This window comes from Pongo abelii, chromosome 18 (genome assembly GCF_028885655.2).
Source record: "Pongo abelii isolate AG06213 chromosome 18, NHGRI_mPonAbe1-v2.0_pri, whole genome shotgun sequence".
In the NCBI taxonomy this organism is placed as follows: domain Eukaryota; kingdom Metazoa; phylum Chordata; class Mammalia; order Primates; family Hominidae; genus Pongo; species Pongo abelii.
In genome coordinates, this window is record NC_072003.2 from 46,402,575 (window position 1) to 46,421,047 (window position 18,473).

The following is an 18,473-nucleotide window of genomic DNA, read 5'->3' on the forward strand; positions in this document are numbered from 1 at the left end:
TTGTTGATTTCTATTTTAATTTCATTGTGGTTGGAGAATACTCTCTATGGTTTCACTTGTTTAAATTTTTTGAGGTTTTTAAATTAAAATTTTTTTAATTGCCCAGAACTCAGTCTATTTTAGTATATGTTCCATGGGCATTTGAAAAGAATGTATTGCTGTTGTTGGGCAGATTATCCTATAAATGTCTACTAGATCCTGTTGGTTGATGATATTGCTGAGTTCTGTATCCTTGCTGATTTTCCAGCTGTTTGCCAAATCTTGAGAGAGAGATATTGAGGTCTCCAACTATAAATGTAGATTTGTCTATTCGCCTTTCAGTTCAATTTTGGCTTCATACATTTTGCAGCTCTGTTTTTTGATGCAATTAGAATTGCTATGTCACGGGAGGGGAGAGGGGCTGAAGGTTGAGCTGATTACTAATGGCCAGTAATTTAATCAATAATGCCTCCACAATGACGCTTCTATAAATCCCAAAAGGATAGGATTTGGAGAGGTTCTGGGTGACTGAATACATCCATGAGCTGGGAGTGTGGTGCACCCCAAGTTCCACAAGACTTGTGCTCAGGACCCTTCTGAACCTTGCCTTATGTATTTCTTCATGTGGCTGTTGATCTGTATCCTTCATAATATCTTTTATAATAAGCCAGTACATGTAAGTAAGTGTTTCCCTGAGTTCTGTGAGCCATTCCAGCAAATGACTGAACTTGATGAAGGAGTGAGTCACGGGAAATGCCAATTTATAGACTCTCCATCAGAAATACTGGATGCCTGGACTTGTGATTGGCATCCAAAGTGAGGAAAATCTTGTGAGACTGAGCCCTTAACTGTGGGATATGAGTCTGCCTCCAGAAAGTGTCAGAATTGAATTAAATTATGAGATACCTAGCTTGTGTTGGAGAACAGGTTGATGTGGGGTAAAACCCTACACATCTGGTCACAGATGTGTTCTGTGTTGAATGAGTGTGTGTCGTAGAAGACTTATTTTTTTCCCTACATCACAGCATGTGATTGCTTAACATCACTTCTTGCATACACTAAGGGTACACAGAAGGCAAAGGTTACTTATGTTTTTCTCAGATATATTAACAAATAGTAACCACAGAGGAAAAAGGAAAATGATTTTGCTCTGGATTTAAACAGTATGGCCAAATAATTTATGGGGTAGAAAAGCAATTCTTGGTCTAATAATGTTATTATTCATAAATGACCAACAATTCACTAGTCTACAAAATTTTGCCAATGTACTCCATTCTATTAAGTTCTTATCAAATATTGTTTAGGCAATTTGGATGCCCATTGCAGATCCCTGGCTAATTTAAAGAGTAGTAACAAAATCCTAGATTCAAAACCAGAGGAGTTTAAGCTCCTAAAAAGTTCATAATAAATGTACTTTATTTTTATTTTTTAAATCTGTTACAGGAACTATTATTTAGAAAATTAATGACTCCTCTGTAATGTAACTCTCTAATAATGTTTGGCCATTCAGGTTTTGCTAGGAAATGGAGTAAGACTGCACCGTAATGGGTAAGAATGATAATCTATCTGTAAGCAACAGGATAGTTGGGCCAGGCCTTTATTGAATAATATTAATTTATGTTGTTGTTATCTCTCTCTGGCAGTGGTTTTCAAACTTTTCTGATCACAGTCCACAATAAAAACTACATCCTATGTTATTACCCAGTGTGAAAACGCACACACACACACACACACACACAACTAAATAAAAATTTCATGAAACAATACTTTACTATCTGGGATGTACTCTGATCAGCAGATTGTTTTCTACTGTTCTCTTTTATTCTATGAAGTAAAATACTCTAAAAGCTACTACATTAATTTTATGACCCGCCAATGTGTAGTGAGTGACTCTCAGCTGCTCTAGGAGAAAACCAAGTCTGTAGTTTCCGAAATACATAAATGTAGTCATCCTCTTCCTACAGTGGAACATTCTCCACTGATGGGGTAGGATGGGATGGAAGGTACGGTTTAACCCAGTAATGTTTCTTTGGAGTTCAAAATGCTTAACATTTAAACTGGGAATTTTCATCCTTTAAAATTTGGGGCAGGGTTTCATGATGTCACTCCCTCAGTCAATTAAATTAAGTGCTACTTCCTTGCTTAGAATACATTTTTATGCACGGAATACAGCATATGTTTGAAATATTTTAAAAGCTTTTTCTTAAATTAAAAAGCAATATATATTTGGTAAACAAAAATGCAAAGAAATATATAAAATCCAAAAACCAAGAGATAATCATAGTAACATACGTTATTTTGTTTATGTATTTGTCCTACATACAGACACACTTAAAAATCACATACAATTTGCATTCCCATGACCAAGAGATAATTGTGGTAACATTTTATGTGTCATTTTGTTTAGATATTTTTCCTACACACAGACACACTTAAAATAACGCACATACAATTTGGATTTTACATGCAGATATGTCTTCCTCCAACTATTATAAACATCAAAAGTTACCTTAAAATATTTTGTAGGCTGGAGAATATTATAAAATGGGATAATTTATTATATCTCTATTTATAGACATTTAGATTTTTTTCAAGTTTGTGAGGGCTTTTTATTTTTGTTTATGGTGTTCTGTCATGAAAATTTATGCATTCATTTCATTTATGCACTCAACTGCATTTATTTTTACCTTAGATATTTTTTCATTTCCTTTTATGCCTACAAATTCCCTCCCAATTTCTACTCCAATCTAGAGACAGGTAAATATTAGATATAATAACAATAAATCTAATGTTCCATTACTGTTTTGGGGTAGATTTTTAAAAATCATGCTAAGTAAATATTGTTCCATTCACTTAAAAAAATAGTAATGGGTAGTGAATATTACTGAATGGAGTTCAATACTAGGTGCCAATGTCTAGTTTGCAGTAAAAGTTTGGTGAAAATTTTGTTGACTGAATCAACAATCACATTTTTTTTTTTTTTGAGACGGAGTTTTGCTCTTGTCACCCAGCTGGAGTGCAATGCCCTCAGCTCACTGCAAGGGCTGCCTCCGGGTTCAATGAGTCTCCTGCCCCAGCCTCCCAAAGTAGCTGGGACTACAGGCATGTGCCACCACACCTGGCTAATTTCTTTTTTTTGTATTTTCAGTAGAGACAGGGTTTCACCATTTTGGCCAGGCTGGTCTCAAACTCCTGACCTCAGGTGATCTGCCCACCTTGGCCTCCGAAAGTGCTGGGATTACAGGCATGGGCCACTGCACCCAGCGCAACTTTTTTAAACAATGAAAAAGAACTGAAAACTAGTCAACAGTTATAGAAATGTACAAAGTGGAAAGTGAATCTCTTGAAATTGTGTTCCTCAGATAAATGTTAATTTTTTATTAACTTTTTTTCTATGAAGTGATAATTATTTTATTATTTTATTATTTATTTATTTATTTTTTTCGAGACAGTCTTACTCCTTCACCAAGGTTGGAGTGCAGTGGTGTGATCTCGGCTCACTGCAACCTCTACCTCCCAGGTCCAAGTGATTCTCATGCCTCAGCCTCCTGAGTAGCTGGAATTACAGGCGACTACCACCACGCGCAGCTTTTGTATTTTTAGTGGAAATGGGGCTTTGTCATGTTGGCCAGGCTGGTCTTGAACTCCTGACCTCAAGTGAACCACCCGCCTTGGTCTCCCAAAGTGGTGGGATTACAGGCATGAGCACTTGGCCTGAATTATTCATTTAACTGCACAAAAATATATGCAAATAGATGTTTACTGTTGTATTGTTGTATTATAGTAAAACAAAAAATAGAGGATTGGCTAGAGTAGCTATTGTATCTTTATACAAAATAGCCCCCAAAGAAATCAGGATTATCTGTATGAACAGACATGGAGAGATGTAAACAATGTATCATTATATGAAAAAAAAAGAAAAAGAAAGTATTTTAAAAACTGAGGCATTGCTGTAACAATTAAGAGATTTTCCCATTTTAAGCCATCAGTGCATTCCTTAGATAATCATCTACTTGATTATGTTAAGTAAGCAATTCTTTAAAAATACAGACAAATTTAAGTTGTTAGGTTTTAGATAGGATTTTCATTGATATCCCACCAGTGAACTTAGTTTTTGGTTTTGAGTATGCTGGCTCTGCCCGAGTTATACTAGGTTCATGAAATGCAATAAGTAACTTCATCTTGTCATCCTATATTCTGGAACATCTTACCTAGCACTGAAATTATCTGCATCTTCAAAGTCTAAAAGAATTAACTGAGAAAACCAGCTGGTCCCAGAGCCTTTTTTGTAAAGGTTTAATATGTACATGAATTAAAAACATAAAGAAGTCATTTGTTCAAATTATCTATATCCTTATTTATCTTGAACTGCTGTGACTGACAGTGGTATATTAAAGTATAATTGTGGCCAGGTGCAGTGGCTCATGCCTGTAATCCCAGCACTTTGGGAGGCCGAGGCGGACTGATCATGAGGTCAGGAGATCGAGATTATTCTGGCTAACACAGGTGAAACCCCGTCTCTACTAAAAATATAAAAAATTAGCCGGGTGTAGTGGCGGGTGCCTGTGGTCCCAGTTGCTCGGGAGGCTGAGGCAGGAGAATGGCGGGAACCCGGGAGGCAGAACTTGCAGTGAGCCAAGATCGCGCCACTGCGGTCCAGCCGGGGCAACAGAGTGAGACTCTATCTCAAATAAATAAATAAATAAATAAAGTATAATTGTGTTTGTCAATTTCTCCTTGAATTTTTAAAAAAATTTTGTTATATGGAATGTTTCTGTGCTGAAGCAAGCAGTACAACTGAGACTCTTAAATGTGTGCAATTAGCTAAAAAAGTAAACTCACTCTGGGGTATATTTGATTTAGTAAGACCATTACATAACATGGCAATGTCCATATAATGAGTTCTTCCTTTTTTTTTTTGGCCAAAAAAATAGAGGAATGACAGCAACTCCGCTTATACTTCTTCATGGTTAAAACTCTAGGCATCTTAAAAGAAGCATATTCAGATTCCTTTTCTTATTTAGATAACTGAAATTATCACAGTTGTATTTACTGTAATTTGGATCTAACCTCAGTCAGTCAGCCATCTGTTAAAAGCAGACATCCTTTGCTCAATCTGATTTTTTTGTCTTAATTGCATTTTCCTTTATTATTTATTTAAATGTATAACCAGATTTTTTCTTTGTAATAATATATCAAAAAACCCTCTCTACATATTACAGCTTCTATTCTACACATACAAAAAAACTAGGAGTAGTTTATATTATAGTATTAATTGGATTCTTAATTTATACGTCTTCTAAGATGAACTTAATTAATTAATTTGCACTTCATTTTCTGACCAAGATAACACAAGTAATTTCACCCAATCTCTCTGCTACTTCAACTAAAAAATAAGGATAATGAGTTGGCTCCATCATAATAGGGATATATGAAGAATTGAAAGGAAACATTTTTTGTCATAAGAACCTTTTATAATCTACCAATGTAAGTCTATGGAAAGACTAAGTATAATAAAAGTGAAGATGTTATTAAGGAGTGTGAAAACATAATTTTTTCCACCAGTTGACCTTGCCAATATATTGACTGAAGAAGCTTTTATACATTATGGACATTATATCTGGTCTTACCTGATCCATTTTTCAGATACCCATTCGCATCTACAGTTGTATACATGATATAAGGTCCAGGTTGATTCACTCCAAAGGGCTGCAATAGAAAAAAAAATAGTTAAGGCTTGGAAAATAAGTGAATTATTGGAAGTTTCAGGCAAATCTCTTTCAAAGCAAAAAATTCTTACACAGATGACAGTTACCTAGAGACCCCTTCCATAAACAGCACATCAAAAGAAAACCTGTTGTTTCCTAGGATCTTAGTGTTAAAAAATAATAAACAAACAAAAAGAAAACCTGATTAGTAGAAAATTCTTAAAACTTTAAATGATTTAATAGTTGCATTTATTTAGTTCGTTATTTTAACTGGGTATTTCTAAGATCAAATATTCTGTTGAATGTAGCATTGCTTTTTCCCTTCAGGGAGGGATTGGACATGGTTTACATTTTCCCACTAAAATATCAACATAAATAAAATCCATCCACAATAATTACAATAGAATAAAAAATACTGATGATTAGTTCCACCACATTTAAACTCCTGCACATTTAGAGAATACATTATTTTTCATTTAAGAAAATTCTGATGGATTGACAGTGCCTCAGTTACAATGGTGACGTCTATCTCTAACTTGTTTCCTATTTCTGGAACATTCCTCAAACCTTGAATAAAATGATATACTCCTTCTCTTTAGAAACCAAGGCTAATTAAATAGAACATAAAGAAACCGAGGATTGCAATGGACATCCTAAGATGACAAAATGTTTAAGAAATGCTTTACATTCTTTTGAATATTTTTCACAGCATCAAAATTCTACCGATCTTCCCAGAAAAGTACAGAAAAGTTAATAATGACATTTAGATAGGCTACTCATGCTTTAAAAATGATTTTTCTCCAGGATGATAAGAAGTAATATGATTTCATCAACATGACAATTGCCTGACTGATATTTTAAGATCTTTAGAAGTCCATATGCTTCCAATGGCTATGAGAAAATAGGTTGCTATAAGGATGGAATTACTCATAAGACATTACTAATTGAATAAATGATTCATGAAGAAATCACACAAATATGCAAAATAAACTTAAGAAACATTTTTATGTGGAAAGATGAATATTACGCTTTGTACTACACACTACTTTCATGAGAGAATTAGCAAAATGTTGTCTCTACATTCTTATTTTGCAGATGGGCAAGGAAAAGCATTGTTTTCTTTCCTACCCGTATTCAGTTAAAAAAAATCAGGTCAGCATGTGTCTGATATGAGTCCTAAAGCTGAAGCTCACCTATCATCATGGGCCAGTCATTCTGATATTTGAAGACAAGGTCTAGAAATCCTGATCCAGTTCCTCTACACAGTGGTTCTCAAAGCGTGTTGCAAGAAACCCCTGGGGGTCCCAAAATACCTTCAGAAGGTCACATTAGGTAAAAACTATTTTCATAATAATACTAAGACATCATTTGCATTTTACACTATGTTAACATTTGTACTAATAGAGCAAAAGCAAAGACGTGGGTAATCAGCAGTGGCATCAAACAACGACTTGGGTATTTAGCTAACGTTTTTCTTGAAAATGGACAAAGTGACTCTGTCACTTTCAGAAAAACAAATGACAGTATTTGTTGCTAATGATAAAATTTGAGCTTCTAAGTGAATATTGTAATTTTGAAAAACTTGTATCTGCCACTGTGAGCCTGATATCTTCCCAATACTTAAGAAACTGTTCTGAGGCAATCAGTGGTAATATTAACAAATGTTATTTAAAAATATCATACAATAAAATGTGTTAACATGAGGAAGATGTGCATAACTCAGTAAACCAAAATTTCCAAAATGACCAATGCATGATAGTACAAAATGATTCATGGGTAAAAGATCCATCTAAAGTGCAAGGTAGACCAATATATTTTAGTGTAACAGAGTAGTGTAGAATCACTTCTGGAATGGTAAGGACCTCAAAAAAATCTGCTTCTCAATAAAAGCAATGAGAATACTGGCAGAAAGCTGTTGAAATCAACTTTTTCAGAACTTTGCAAGAATCCAAGGAGCATTCATTTAAGAAAAATAGCTGAATTTTGGTAAGAATAATTACCTCTGTTGTGTTTTAAATTGCTCTATTTCCATGTCTCTCTCCCCAGCTCTGAAGTAGCCTTGAAAACCAACAGCTTTGCAACTAGGGTAGCTATGAAAACGAAAAGCCTACCAGGTACTGGAGGGGGCAGAACAGGTTTAGAGCTCCCCAAAGATCCATTCCCAGAGAAATGTCACTATATGACCTTTCCGGAAGCTCCCTGAAAAGCTCTATTCTCAGGGTTTGTCTTTTTTTAATGGACTGAGAGCTTGCTCTGTGTGAACAAGCTCCATCACTGTAAAGTTTCTTGAAAATAATCATCAGCAATTGTTTAACATTGCAGCTGCCCGAGGCAGTGATTATCAGCTGGGGTTAATGAGAAGTTGACCAAATCTTAAAAGGAAAAATGGAAATGAGATATTCATAGGGGACTCTGAAAAGCTCTGACTTATTCCTGGGAATCTAGAAGTCCATGAACATATGCAGCACTATGTTCATGCCCCAGAAAGACTGGAGAAGGGCCAGTCTTAAAACCTCTCTTTTAAGGAAATCTCTGGCCATCACAGCTGGCCATTAAGCTGAGTGGCAACTTCAGTGGCCACACACAACAAAGAATGAAGACTTTACAGTATTAGTCTGGGAAAGTTACTGAACAAACAGCAATAAGAGCAAAAACCACAAACCCAGGCAATGGGAGAAATCTGGGAAGATTTCTAGAGTTGACATATAGTTAAAAATGTCCAGTTTTCAATAAAAAAAATTATGACATGCAAAGAAACAGTATGGCTCATACATTGGGGAAAAAAAACAGTCAAAATAAACTGCCTCCAAGGAAGCAGAGATGTTAGATTTACTAGGCAAAGACTTTAAATCTGCTATAATAAACATGTTCACCAGTCTGGGCAATATGGGGAGGCCTTGTCTCCATGAAAAGTTAAAAAAATTAGCTGAGCGTGGTGGCAAGTGCCTGTGGTCCCAGCAATTCAGGAGGCTGAGGTGGGAGGATTGCTTGAGCCTGGGAGGTTGAGGCTGTAGTGAGCCATGACTGCACCACTGCACTCTAGCCTGGGCAACAGAGTGAGACCTTGTCAAAAAAGAAAAGATTCTTCAAAGAATTAAAGGAAAAGAAATCATGTCTAAATAACTGAAGAAAATTATGAGAACAGTGTCTCACCACAGTATCAATAAAGAGAAATCACAAAATAGAACAAAACTGAAATTCTACAGTACAATAACTGAAATGAAAAATTAACTAGCAAGGCTCAGTGGGAGATTTAAACTGGCAAAGAAATAATCAGCAAAATTGAAGATATGTCAATTCATATTATGTAATTTGAAGGACAGAAAAAAGGGAATAAAAAAAATGAACAGAGCCTCTGAGACATATGGAGCACCATTAAGAATACCAACAATAATGGGTCCCAGAAGAGAGGAAAGAGGTAGAAATATGTGAAGCAATAATGGCTAAAACTATCTAAATTTAATGCAACATTAACCTGTACACCCAAAAAGCTCAATGAACACCAAGTAGGGTAAACTCAAAGAGATCCACATGAAGATACATCACAGTCAAACCCTACCTATCATATCATAGTTAACATTTTGAAAGCCAAAGATTGAATGTTGAAAGCAGCAAGAGACAAGCAATTCATCACGGACAAGGTATCCTCAGAAAGATTAACAGCTCAATTCTCATCAGAAACCCAGGAGGCTAGAAGGCAATAGGATGATAAATTCAAAGTGTGAAAAGAAAAAGACTGTCAGCCAAGAAGTCTAAAATCCATCAAAAATATCCTTCAAAAATTAGGGGGAAATTAACATATTGCCAGATAAAACCAGAAAGAACTTGTTATTAGCACACCTGACTTGCAGGAAATATTAAAGGGAATTCTGGCTGATCTGAAAGGACACTAGACAGTAATTTGAATCCACACAAATAAATAAAGAGTACTGTTAAAGGTAACTCTAAGTATTCTGCAAAGATGAAGTTGGAAAAAAAAAAAAGGAACTGTAGGTAAATATGGTATAAATATATTTTTGTTTGTAGCTCTTTTCTCTTACCTGATATAAAAGACTATTGTTTGAAACAATAATTATAAAACCATCTTGTTGGTCTCATAATGCTTGAAGATGTAATTTGTATGACAATAATAATACAAATTGAGGAGGAGTAAATAAACTGAGATATGTTAGAGCAAAGTTTTTATAAGCTACTAAAATTAAGCTGGAATTAATATGAACTAGATTGTTTCTAAGTTACGATGTTAATTGTAATCCTGAGAGCAACTACTAACAAAATAACTTTTTTTTTTTTTTTTTTTTTTTTTTGTGAGACTGAGTCTCATTTTGTCACCCAGGCTGGAGTGCAGTGGCGCAATCTGGGCTCACAGGAACCTCCACCTCCTGGGTTCAAGCAAGTCTTCTGCCTCAGCCTCCCGAGTAGCTGAGACTACAGGTGCGTGCGACCATGCCCAGCTAATTTTTTTTGTATTTTTGGTAGAGACGGGATTTCACCATATTGGCCAGGCTGGTCTCCAACTCCTGACCTCGTGATCTGCCTGCCTCTGCCTCCCAACCAAAGTGCTGGGATTACAGGCATGAGCCACCGTGCCCGGCCCAAAATAACTTTTTAAAAATAGAGTGAGGCCGGGTGCAGTCTCTACCAAAAATACAAAAATTAACTGGGTGTGGTGGCGCATGCCTGTAGTCCCAGCTACTCAGGAGGCTGAAGCAGGAGAATCACTTGAGCCCGGGAGGCGGAGGTTGCAGTGAGCCTAGGTCACGCCACTGCACTCCAGCCTGGGCAACAGAGTGAGACTCCATCTCAAAATAAATAAATAAATAATAAATAAATAAAATGAAATATAAAAATAGAGTGAAAGAAACAACAAAAGAATTAAAATCATATCCTAGAAAATGCATAGTATAAAAGGATGCAGTAATGGTGGAATTGAGGAACCAAGAAAATATGACATATAGAAAACAAAAAAATGACAGCCATAATCTGCCTTATCACTAATTTCATTTAATATAAATGAGTTAAATGCTCCTATCAAAAAGGCAAAGATTAACCAAATGGATAGAACAATATAACCAACTATGTGCCACCTACAGAAGACACATGTTAGATTCATAGACAACAGATAGGCTGAAAGTAAAAGCATGGAAAGTAAAAGTTATATCATGGAAAAAGAAATCAAATGAGAACTGGAATGGCTATGCTAATATCAGATCAAATACACTTAACACAAATTGTTTCTAGACACAATAAAAGACATTGTATAATGACAAAAGGGTCAATCCATCAAGAAAACATAATAATTATAAGCATATATGCACCTAACCAGCATAGCCCCAAAGAATTTGAGGGAGAAACAGATAATTCAACAATAATAGTTGAAAACTTCAGTATACCAGTTTTAGTAATGGATAGAAAAACTAGATAGAAGATCAACAGGAAAAAAGAAGATGTGGACAACACTGTAAACCAACTAGACCTAACAGACATGTAGAGAACACTGCATCCAACTCCAGCAGAGTACATATTCTTCTCAAACACACATGGAATGTTCTCCAGGAGGGACCTGGAGAACATAAAACAAGCTTTATGTTTTATGGTATGCTAGACCATAAAACAAGCTTTAGCAGATATAAAAGTATTGAAATTATACAAATGATATTCTCTGATTGCAATAGAATTAGAAATCAACATCAGAAGGAAATATGTGGAAATTAAACAACGTTTTAATAAATAAATACCAATGAGTAACATAACAAAGTAGGAAAAACTCATTGATGAAGTTTCAAAATCCACATTGCAATCAACGTTAAGAAACCGTCATTTGATGACTTTTGGCATATATCAATTATCTGAACAGGATATATATATTTTTTTCATTTTTCTTTTTTTATTATTATTATACTTTAAGTTTTAGGGTACATGTGCACAACGTGCAGGTTTGTTACATATGTATATATGTGCCATGTTGGTGTGCTGCACCCATTAACTCATCATTTAGCATTAGGTATATCACCTAATGCTATCCCTCCCCCCTCCCCCCACCCCACAACAGTGCCCAGTGTGTGATGTTCCCCTTCCTGTGTCCATGTGTTCTCACTGTTCACTTCCCACCTACGAGTGAGAACATGCGGTGTCTGGTTTTTTGTCCTTGCGAGAATGCTGAGAATGATGGTTTCTATTAAAACACTCCCTTTTCTACTACATAGTTATGTGAGGCTGAATTTTTTTCATCTATTTCAACCAAGGCAACATACCACAAAAATCTGAATGTAAAAGGAGATAAGGGAATATGCTATCTTCTATTACACTAAGCATTAAAGAGATTTGTAATAACATAAAGCAATGCCTCTCTTTCCCTAATATTTTAATATGAAAAATATAGTTTTAAAAAAAATAAAATTGGTTATGTTAATATAATGGGTTGTCTTTTAAAAACAGTATCATTGAAAATTATTTCAGTTTTAATTTCAAATAAAGTAATGTTAGTAGATACATCTAACATAAAGAAAAGCTCTTTGGGGTCCATAGACCAAGAAGTTTGAGAATTGCTCTTCTACACCATCTGTATAATGAACAATTCAATTCCCAATTTCCTTTCCCAACTGAAATGATACAACTGATACCTGGGCCTATAGGTCTTTTGGTTTCTTATCCCATATGTCATAGCATTAAACTTCATTTTTTTCTTCTAAAATACTGCCACTTACCTCCACATGAATGTTTAGTACAAAATATACTAAAAATAGTTATGCTCATAGAAAATGCCAAGAGATCTGGAATAATTTTTACTTTGTGTTTCTTCTATACAATAAAGGTACAAGGAGTATTGCTGTATCTTTCATACCTTTTACATACTTGGGTTATATTAGGGCGTCCTTTTAAATGTCACATCTGATGCTTGTTTGAAAGAATTCAGGGAAGTTAAATTTAGACATATTAGTGATGGTTCAATTTTTCATACTATCAGTAAAAAAAGACTATCATTGGCACCCTTTTTCTCATTCTAGGATGTGTCACACTGATGTAATGCAGTTTAGGTGTTGTATCATATAGATTCTTTCTAACTAACCTGATCTCTTGTGTGCCTGTTGTCTTATAAAATTGGGGTTGGAATACCTCTGTTTTCTTTAGAGACTTTTTTAGTAAGCCGAATGGTGGTTTCTATGTTAGTGTCAATTATGATTACCTAGGGTTTGTTTCAAGGTCTTGGGCTCCTACAATGGAGTGCAAAAAATACTTCAAATCATTGGCTCTGGATGATGAAATAAACATGGAAAAACATATAAAAGATATTGTATTAGGTATAATCAATAGATACTATACGATATAAATTCATGATTCTAAAATATTAGAAAAATAGCTGACTTATAGAATGGACTTAAGTTTTCTCAAGGGTAATTTTTAAAAATCCTGTTTATTTTTAAGTGAACACTCACTGGCATTTGTCTTTATCTTCATTAACGTTAGGTGTAATGCCCAATTTAGTTTAATACTGAAATTTTTATATTGTTTCTTGCTCATTTCTTTAAGACATTAAATAAAACATTATTTCCTTTAATTTTGGTTATTTTCCTATGAAAACTGCAAGATATTTTCCCTTTGACTAAGGTAAGTAAAGGACTTTAAAAAGGCATATTAAATGCAGAAAATATCCGTATCATCGTTTTTCTGTCTTTGGTACAGGAAGCATGATATTACCACTGTCAGGTGTGACAAAAGAAAGGCAAACAGAATTAAGGAGTGAGTAATATTTTAAGGAATGTCAAATAAATCAGTTATAATCAATAAATAGTGGTTGAAGTAATGCCTGCTATACTTTAAAGCATGGTAAAACAGTACCAAGTCAAATCATTCACTTCACCAAAATAAAGATAAGAAGGTTTTTTTTTTTTTTTTTTTTTAAGACAAGGTCTCACCCTGTTGCCCAGGCTGGAGCCCAGTGGCGCGATCACAGCCCACTACGGCCTTGACTTGTGCTCAGGCGATCCTCCCACCTCAGCCTCCTGAGTACCTGGGATTACAGGCATGTGCCACCACATGCAACTAATGTAAAACATTTTTATTCTGTAGAGACAGGATCTCACTATGTTGCCCAGGCTAGTCAGACAAGTCTCGAACTCCTGGGCTCAGGCAGTCTTCTGACTCAGCCTCCCAAAGTGCTGGGATTACAGGTGTAAGCCATGGCGTCTGACCCAAAGATAAATGTACTTGGCCTGTATGAATGTTCCTAAATAGAATAGGTAAAAGCCTGAGACCCCTTCTGATTGAAAAGATTAAAAAGTTAAAGTCACCTTGTTCTGTTGCATATATTAAAAATTAATTGTTGTAACAATGGAAACAATTGTGTTTCATTAGGAGGTATTTCTGTGAGCATTAATAGGGAATGTTTTTCCTTTGCATCAGAGCTTTTCCAGAATGCATTTCTCTTGTAAATAGCTTGTAATTTATTTTTCAAGTTTTTATACTTAACAGTGAATATGCTATTGGGGTGAGAGATGTGATGGTAAACTTATCAATGATGGCCCATTAAAAAGCAAACCAAATTCTAGAGAAAGCTCATTTATTCATATCTCAAATATTTGTTATGTAACTATGTGTCAGGCATTGTGCTGGGGAGTAAAGACTGAATAATCAATAAGACACAATCCTGAAGGGACTTAACACAGATACTCGCCCACTTTAAACTATAATAAGTGACAGTAGTAGGACTAGGCATAGGGTGCTAAGAAACAACAGAAGGTGCATTCAATTCTATGTCAAAGGGAAGCCAGGGAACGCTTTCTCGGAGGAAATATTGTCTGAGTGCCAACCTGAAGGTCACACAGAGCAAACTAGGAGAAGGTGAAGAAGAGAAGGCTTTGTTACAGAGGCAGGTGCAGGAGCAGGAGGTGACAGAGGTGACAGAACACAGCGGTTCAGAGATCTGATTATAGAGTTGTGGGAGGGCGTGAGGAAAAACTGCAAGAGATAAGGCTGAAGGGGTAAACCAGGGCTCTATCTCAGGAAGCTAGATTTAGATCATCTCTCAAAGGTAAAGGGTAGCCACTGAAGGTTTGTGTTTTAGAAAGATCACTGTTGTAGTATGTTTTTGAAGGATAGCTTAGATAACTGCAGCAGTCAGGCAAAAAAAAAAAAAAAAAAAAAGTCCTGAAATAAAGTAACAGGACAGAGAGAAGGGACAGTTGTGGGGAAAGATGATAATCTAGATTTGGGAGACAAGGGAAAGGAAAAAGTGAGTCAGGGAACATAGGAAGAGGACTGGGTTTTGGGGGGTGGGGAACATTACATTTCAGGGTCCTTCCTTGTAAGGGACTTAGATACAAAGGTCTGATGTTCAGGAAAGTGGTTGAGATCACGTAAAGAGTTCAGAGTAGTTGCCGCTCATGTGCGGTTTCGTGTCCTGTGGTTTCAGTTACTCATTGTACAATACCATAATGTATTTTGAGAGATAAATATTCACATAACTTTTATTACAGTATATTGTTATAACTGTTCTATTTTATTATCAGTTATTGTTGTTGTTAATCTCTTACTGTGCCTAATTTCTGAACTAAGCTTTATCATAGGTATGTACGTGTAGGAAAAACAAGGTGCATAGGGGTCAGTACTATCCGAGGTTGCAGGCATCCACTGGGGATCTTGGAATGCATCTTTGTGGATAAGGGGGGACTATTGTATATATAGTGAGAAGAGAACCTAGGATGGAACCTGAAAATCACCAACATTTAAAAGATAGGCAGAAGAGAAGTTCATAAAGAAACCTGGAAGAATGGCCAGAGAGGTAGGAGAAGAGCTGGGAAGAAAGAGCAGGAAGGCAGCTGACAAAAGGGAGTGTTCCTGTAAGTGTTGGCAGTATCACATGCAGCTGCAGCGGCATAAGCTCAAAGGCTAAACGATAACAGTGGGTTAAGGATACTGAAGTGAGGAATTTGAGAGATCCAAATGCAGGCAACTCAAGGAGTTTGGCTGAGAAAAGAAAAGAGATGGGTAGTAGCTGGAGGAGATGTGGGTTTCAGAAGGTACATATGTATACATGTACAGATAAGAGACTTAGGCATCCTTAACTGCTGAAGGAAAGACACCAGCAGACAAGTGGAGGTCAGATACATAGACCAAATAAACAGTGGAACAAGGCCCATAAGGTTCCTGGAGAGGAGGCAGGTGTGACCCACAGCACAGCTGGCGCGCTGATTTTCAGTCAAGAGGAAAAGCAATGAGAATGGCTGTGGAGGAAGGGATTATGTTTAGTGCTGCAGAGGTCAACTGACAAATTGTTATTATTATTAATATTTTTGAGACGGAGTCTCGCTCTGTCGCCCAGGCTGGAGTGCAGTGGCCAGATCTCGGCTCACTGCAAGCTCCACCTCCCGGGTTCACGCCATTCTCCTGCCTCAGCCTCCCGAGTAGCTGGGACTACAGGCGCCCGACACCATGTCCGGCTAATTTTTTGTATTTTTAGTAGAGACGGGGTTTCACCGTGTTAGCCAGGATGGTCTTGATCTCCTGACCTCGTGATCTGCCTGCCTCAGCCTCCCAAAGTGTTGGGATTACAGGCGTGAGCCACCGCGCCCAGCCCAACTGACAAATTATTAAGCACCAGCCCCTCTGATAGGTTCCAGGATATACTGGCAAGAAAAAAAGATACTGTTTTTTGCCTCCATGGAGCTCTTTGAAAGGAATGTGCACAGAGTCTTTTTGTATATGGGGAAGTCAAAGACTACTTTTAAACCGTCTGTTCTCCAAGGGGAAAAGTACTTATCTGCCTGCTTCTAGATTCATAATCCACAAAGTGGAAAAAGTCACTAGGCTTTGGTGAAAAGAATTACCAAGTCACAGAGAAAAACGCCATTATCTCCACTGACATAGTGAAAGGCCAGAATATGCATTATACTGAGAATAAAAGATTTCAAAAATTAATTGGATATTCGAAGGAAAAAAAAATCAGAAAACAGGAATATAAATACTCTTTTGATTCCCAGATATTTATGGTAGCACTCACTAATAATACTGATATTTACTATATCCATATTTCATAAATTTGTGATGTTTAAAAAGATTTACACAGTAAGAAAAAGTCAAGAAGCCTAGTATACCTCTAGTCGTACCTGAAACACAAATGGAACACCAACATTTCTCAAAATATTTGGAACTTACTATCCCTACCAATACAGAGATGTTATAGAGGCAGGGGTATAAACAATAACATTGACAAATAATAGCAGCTAAACTTTTTGAGTGTTTATTGTGTATTAGGGCCTACTATGGTCTATCTACATTAATTCCTCTAATTTTAACAATAACCTTAAGGTAATGTGATAGGCAGAATAATGGTACTCCAAAGATGTTCATGTCCTAATTTCCAGAGCCTGCTGAATATACTGCCAAAGAGGACTTGGCAGATGTCATTAAAGATCTCAAGATGGGTAGAGTATCTTGCAATATCCAGGTGGGGCTAACGTAATCACAAAGCTCCCCATAGGAGAAAGAGGAAGGCAGTATGCGTTAGTGCCAGTGATTTGAAGACGCAACACTGCTGGCTTTGGGTATGGAGGAAAGGGCCATGAGCCAAGGAAGATATGCAGCCTCAAGAAGCTGGAAAAGGTAAGGGGATGGATTCTCCCCAAAGCCTCCAAAAAGGAAGGTAGGCTTGCTGACAACTTGATTTTAGTTCAGTGAAACACGGTTCAGGCTTCCAACCTCTAGAACTGTAAGAGAATAAATCTGTGTTGTGTTAAGCCACTAAGTTTATGTTAATTTGTTACAGCAGTGATAGGAAACTTACATAGGTTAGTTTTACAGACATGGAGAATGAGGCTTAACAGAAGTGAAATAACTTCTCCAAAATTACTGTAGATAGTTGAAGAGATTTGCATTTTATGGATTATTTTCTTTTTTGAAGTAGGAGGGAAGGTTAACTACTGAGAACTGGAAACTGGGAAAGTAGAAAGAGTATTAAATAGTTCTTATGAAGAAAGAGAACTTCTGGTATAGTAAGTAAAATGTGTATTTACAACACACTGAAGTATTTAGAGATGATGGATTAGCCTTAAAACACTCTAGAGGGAGGAGTGGGTGGGATGGGTAGTAGGTGGTGGTATGGGTGAAATAAAATTGGGCATATAATGATATTTTTGAAGTTGGGTATGGGCACAAGAATTTTATGTATTTGTTCTTGTTATTTTTTTCTTTTTTCTTTTGTGACAGTCTCATTCTGTTGCCTAGGCTGCAGTGCAGTGGTGTGATCATGGCTCACTGCAGCCTCTACCTCCCCAGGCTCAGGTGATTCTCCACCTCAGCCTCCCGGGTAGCTCGGGTACAGGTGCACACCACCACACCCAGGTAATTTTTGTATTTTTTGTAGAGATGGGGTTTCAGCATGTTGCCCAGGCTGGTCTCAAACTCCTGGGCTCAAGTGATCCTCCTGCCTCGACCTCCCAAAGTGCTGGGATTACAAGCATAAACCACTGTGCCCAGCCAAGGAGTTTTATTATACTAATTTATACTTTCATAGATGTTTACAAATTTTTAAAAAGTTAAAAAAATAAAGATAAAGAGCAATAAATGACACACAGGATACACCGATAAAAGCCATGAAGTAAAATGGACAAAAACAAACTTCAAATAAAGCAAAACCAATAAAAATGCAAGGAGAGCTTCCAGTTTCTGGTCTGACATGTAAAGTTGTTTAATGTTGTCACTCTAGTTCTCATAATAAGAAAAAAGCAAAGAAACAGAAAATCAGCAACTTTTCTTAGATCTTTCAGAGAACTAAGGTCACAGGACAAA

At 36.4% G+C, this 18,473-nt stretch overlaps 1 protein-coding gene across 1 annotated transcript in view; it reads right to left on the reverse strand.

Moving 5' to 3' along the window:
• Positions 1-18,473, reverse strand: part of ITFG1 (integrin alpha FG-GAP repeat containing 1) — a 300,856-nt gene that overhangs the window by 50,869 nt on the left and 231,514 nt on the right. The window contains 1 exon segment of the mRNA NM_001132452.2: positions 5,610-5,688. Within this exon segment, the coding sequence (NP_001125924.1) occupies positions 5,610-5,688 (79 nt within the window).